General features: G+C 36.9%; 1 protein-coding gene across 1 annotated transcript in view; it reads left to right on the forward strand.

The window, feature by feature from the left end:
* The window catches only part of LOC117110087 (photoreceptor-specific nuclear receptor-like), a 6,698-nt gene extending 3,565 nt beyond the window's left edge, over positions 1–3,133 (forward strand). The window contains exons 3-6 of the mRNA XM_033252673.1: positions 70–441; positions 674–978; positions 1,592–1,709; positions 2,353–3,133. Of these exons, the coding sequence (XP_033108564.1) occupies positions 70–441; positions 674–978; positions 1,592–1,709; positions 2,353–2,579 (1,022 nt within the window). The 3' untranslated portion in view covers positions 2,580–3,133. The remainder of the gene's footprint in view (positions 1–69; positions 442–673; positions 979–1,591; positions 1,710–2,352) is intronic.
* Positions 3,134–5,711: the final 2,578 nt, after the last annotated feature.

Below are 5,711 nucleotides of genomic sequence, written 5' to 3' on the forward strand. Positions count from 1 at the left end.
AGATGTGTATAATATGCCTATATATGGGTGTGTGTGTAACACCATAATTGTTTGTTGTCATTACTTTAGCTGTACAGGAAGAGAGAGGACCTCGTAAGAAAAAGACTGGTAGCCAAAATCTCAAATCAAACACCAACAGCCAGAATGTACCAGTTGAAAACAGAAATAGTGCCCAAAAAATCGGCACAGAGAGGGCCAGAGGTGAATGTGGAACGTCAGCTTTTGTTCCATTTCAGCCTTGGAAACGGTCTCTTGGGGCAGACCCATACATCACTGCCCATCGTGCAGTCCTACACCAACAAGGAAACAATGCTTCTTTTCTGCAGAGTCGATTGTGCGAGACGTACTTGTCGTCGAACATGATAGCCACCAACGTCACATCTCCCTTACCGTCTGCAATGATGTCATTGTTTCATGACCAGTGCCACCACCAGAGCTACGGTAAGTAGACTCGTATTCAGAAATAGAGAAAAATAGAGAAGAACTCAAGCAGGGACACTATTTCCAGAATTTGGGAAAGAATTGAGCTGAGGCTAGTTCAGTTTAAAAAACAAATACATTTAACGGATACTGCAAATCTATTTCTTTATTTCACGATTTTCGTATATTTACTATGTTCTGTATGTTTCTGCATATGAACAGAAACTGTTTGTGAATTTATTTACATATGTAGGTTATAGTGAAGTCGGTCTGCTTACGTACCCGACAAGCACGACGTGCCACACAATGGCAAGCATTGGCTCTTTAAGGTCAGACCACGAATATCTTCAAGAAACAGCATTTAAGATCCTACAACTTCTGGTTGACTCGATGTCTTCGATTTACGTCTTTCAACTGTTTGATAAAGACGATAGAATGATTCTCCTCGAAGACTCGTGGTCAGAGCTGTTCTTGTTCCACGTAGCATTGTGGCCAATCGTAGACATGCACTCAGCCGTTTTAAAACTTAGTACGAGCGGAGCACATCTGGCGTCAAAGGTAAGTAGATCTTGCGAACAGATCATCCCTCTTCTGTCACTATAACACGTCTGATGATTCTAGGGAAAAGTGAATTGCTTTCTTGAAATTATATTATTTCAAAGTATCTTCTGGAAGAAACCTAATATACAGCGAATGCATGGCGGTAGGGATGCGTACAAAAAATGGGAAGTAAATATTCTTAATACAATATAGGGGTGCGACCGCACCCTCTGCACACCCCCCCCCCCCCCCCCCCCCCCCGCAATTAAGGTTTTTGAAAGAGTAGAAATTTAAGCATGCCAAACAATAAAAAACCAAACAAACTAGAGCAGACACTCCATAAAGTGCATACTTCTGCTGTGTCTGGATACTGAGCAATAAGTTCAAGGGGGAAAAATCGAATTTTCTTGACTGACCCTGACCCTTTTCGTTGAATCTTTCTTCTCAAACGTAAATCATTATTATGTACAATTCCACTAATTGTTATGATGAACCATTCCTTAGTTTTTGCGCAAATCTGCTAATAAAGAGACATACATGGTAAATACATAACTTCGTTGGCTGAGGTAATGGAATCAATAAAATAGGCCTTGTAAATGTATTTCAACCTATTTATTGTTTCTTTTCTTAGATGAAAATTCCTTCTGAATTCATCGACGATCTTCGTAAGATAATATTAATGATACGATCATTAAATTTAAATGCACCAGAATTTGCACTGCTCAAGACAATACTGATACTAAAGCCAGGTGAGATCTTATAGAACACAAAGTAAACAAACGCAAAGAAACCTTACACCTCTTCATCCAGACTAATATAAATCTATAGGCCTATACATTTTCTTTTTAACCCGAAAGTATACACATTTGCACAGCATGCCACACACCACAGTTGCATCATTAAGTTTAACTTGTTGTAAGAAGGAAGGGCTTTAGACTATCGGGCCATGATTTCTCCATCCAAGTTCATTTAAGCTGCAAGAGCCAAATTTCACCTTGCACAAAGTACTTTTCTTTTCGTATTCTGTCACGTTATCTTATTTACTATTAAATCGCACATGATTTATCGTATCTATGTCAAGTATAATTCTGATAACAATTTGAAATCACGCTTTAAACAAGAGAAAGAGTTTTTCATGTATTATGAAAAACATAAATGTCAGTTTGTTTTTTGTATAGGCCTAAATGTGTTTATATTAACTTTAGAAACTGTTAATTGTCGAAGATTTTAGAATCTTTGGAAGCCAAACAGAGGACTGACGTTTCCATTTGAAACCAATATGGGGAATATATGTTGCATGACATAAAGTATATTATTGCATTTACATACATTTATACATTTTACTCTAGTTTCTCCTAAATTATTCAGTCCACATTAATTTAAAAAATTCAGAATCCCATGGTAAGTTACGAGAAACAAGGAAGGCTGAGATGCTTCGAGATCAAGCTCAAGTTTTCTTAGCACAGTTTGAGCAAGACTTGAACCCTCAATCACCGGCTAGATTCGGGAAACTTCTTCTCGGTTTGCCCTGCTTAAAGCAAGTGGATAAGAAGATGCTTGAGGACGTTTTCTTTGGAAGATCTATAACACGATCTGAACTGGAGAGTTTGATGTACTAAACTGTTTTAGTGTTGTAGTATGTCTGTATATCAGGGGAAACATAAATATTATGATAGATCTCTCATTGGAAATATAATTGCTATATTATTTTAAAAACGCACATGTAATTTGTTTAAAAAAAATAAGTGGAGTGGTGTTTCTGAGGCTCTACACACTAGACGGTAAGAAAACTATAAGACAGCAAAACATCAACATGGTAAACGACTTGCCAGTAAGTAGGGGAATTTAATATGTAGAAAACAGTTACAGGAGAAACTATCTCATTCCAAAGTAAAATAAGGTAGAATTTGATACATTCTAAAAATTTAAAGATATTTTATCCTGATGTTTCTTGAGATAGTTCAAAGTATTTTAGATACCTTATTAAAAGAAGTAGCTTAGGTGATCCGATGCCATGATTAAAGATGCAGATGGAAAAGTAATAAATAATAATAAACGAATAGTCGTTAATTAGGAGAGGCTAGTTGTGCATTTTCTCAGAATGCAGAGCATGTACTTTAATTAATCATTACTATTAAATGCATCACATTATTTTGTTCACACAGCGATGTTATGGAGGTCAATAATGGAATATATATATATATATATATTATATATATATATATATATATATGTAATAGAAGAATATAGGCAGTATATATGTGAATGACATGTTATAATATATATATATATATATATATAATATATATATATGTAGGCCTATATATAACGTTGTTTTGAACATTAGAAAAGAGGAAGTGTTGAACATTCTGGCCAATCAGAAGAGGGTAAGAAATATGCTTGAGTCCTACAAACATATGTTGCTTCATAAACCCACTTGTTTACACGTACATCAACGTGTTTTTGGACTTAGCAACAATATATAAGGGACGGGACCTAGTGGAAAGATCCTGACGCCAACACTTGCATTTCCCAAATAAATACCTCAATTATAAAGACGCATATTATATAATTTCATTGAAATTTATACAATTAATTAGTACCATAAAAAAATGTTCTGTATGGATGATAAACAAAATAGTGTATTGCTCTGTTTCCCCTCTAGTATAAACGGGGTAATAGGCCTAAATTCTGTAGTCTGGTGCATCACCAGAGGTATTCTCACATTATTGAAATCAAAGGAAATAAACTGTAATTTGCGATAAATCAAAGGATTGTATCTGTCGAAGAGAAAATGGAATTAGTGTGATAACGATGGCTAGAAGAGTTCGTGTGTACAAGTTGACGTAAGGAACCGGTAGAAGTATTAGTGTGTTTCTTCTAACTGTATTTGTTGATGTCTTTGCAGAGAGCTACTCAATTTCCAAATCTATTAAAATAATTTGGGGGGGGGGGTGCAGCCCCCCCCCCTCTTTTGGAAGGTTAAAAGAAAAAAGAAAGAAAGAAAGAAACAAACAAACAAAAAATGATTATGAGGTTATTTTCGGGCGTCTAAACAACTAGAAAAAACTGGAAGCCGCAGAGATGTGGTTTTACCGCAGAATGCTTCGGATCCCATGGACGGCACTTGCGAATGAAGCAGTTCTTCAGCAGATTGACCAGGAACGGCAGCTGCTTTGTTCCATAGGACGGAAACACTGAAATTTTTAGAGCACATCATAAGAAAAACCTTTGCTTAGTTATGATTTCTATCATTGTTACATTGGGTTATACCGGATAGCAATGTAGACTGACATTGTAGAATGCGTCGTTCACCTTTTTAGTAGCATACTTTACAGGGGCGGCGCCAGGAATTCCCCGACGAGGGGTCCAGCTCCCCAACAAGGGGTCCAAGCTCCCCTAAAAGTTATCCACCCCTCCTTGTGTTTAATATGGTATTTTTTTTTTATCGTAATAGTGTACAACACCTAGCACATACGGTAGCACTTCTCGCACTAAACAGCTTTTAATCCCTAAAATTTGAGAGCTTAGTAAAGGATAGGCCTACTTAAATTGTATTTTCGGCAGTCGAGATTTTATTTTCCCCGACGACCTTGCTGGAAATTCTTCGACAAGGGGGTCCAAGCAGGGGTCCAGGGGTCCCCGACGGGAGTCCTTTGCCCCTTGACCCCCGCTGGCGCCGCCCCTGATACTTCAATCACAGAAATGGAATTGTTTGCACTGCTTGATGAACAAGAAGTTGACAATAATAAATGTGAATTATTTTATAAAATAACACATAGACAGACTTTACACTTCTTTTAACGAAAATATTTGTTTTGTAGAACGTTTTCTATTTGTTAGGTAGGCAACGTCTTTGCGACAACGCTGCGATGTTGAGTTGTCAATTAGGGCTCCGTTCCGCATCCTATGGGTCACAAAAAATGTTGGTGGGTCGCATAGTCGCTTCAGATAAAAACAAATTGATGGTAAAAACGAAAGTGCCGACAAAAGAATGCCAACAACCGAATCCCGATGCATGTAAGTAAATCGTCGCTTTCACAAAATTGGTCGTATCGGGGAGCTTTCCCTATTTTGTCGGAGACTACTACGCCAGTGCTACGATTGCAGAAAAAAAAACTGTACAAATAGTGTAGCGATTCTTAAGAAAACACTTTATTAGTTTGACATTGACTTAAACAGGAGCCATTTGTAAATTTTTATATAAAATAAAAAAAAAGACATCAACCAGGTTGCAACAAAGTTTCTAATGCCATTTACGACAACAACGTGATATGTAAGGCTGGATTTCAATCGTCGTGTATATTCTCGCGTATAAGATCAAATATTAAAATAGCAAATTATGATTGAAAAACGTGGGGTCGTCTTATACGAGCATTATATATGCTTATGTTCGGATTGTCCACAACACGCGAATTTACTACTAAAATACGCCCAACAAAAATTGCCCAAAATTATCGAAAAAGAGACTGAAAACAGTGGCCCTCTATGCTAACTTGAGGAGTATGTCATTATAGCCGCTCCAGTGTCGGATTGAATATAACTTTCTGTCGAGAAGTAAACCATCGCACTAACGGGCCTAGGTATTAATATTGATGATCATCTTTTGTGTGACACAAAATATACACGTTCAAATTTTAAATTCCCAAAAAAAGTAATTCATTAAACACCGATATCTCTCGCAAGTGATCAAAATGTAAATATACGTCCTCGAATCTAGAAAATATCGAAGCAAAATAACAAGGTATAAC

This window comes from Anneissia japonica, unplaced genomic scaffold (genome assembly GCF_011630105.1).
Source record: "Anneissia japonica isolate Jap-2015-1 unplaced genomic scaffold, ASM1163010v1 scaffold8047_len19107_cov168, whole genome shotgun sequence".
NCBI classification, from domain to species: Eukaryota; Metazoa; Echinodermata; class Crinoidea; order Comatulida; family Comatulidae; genus Anneissia; species Anneissia japonica.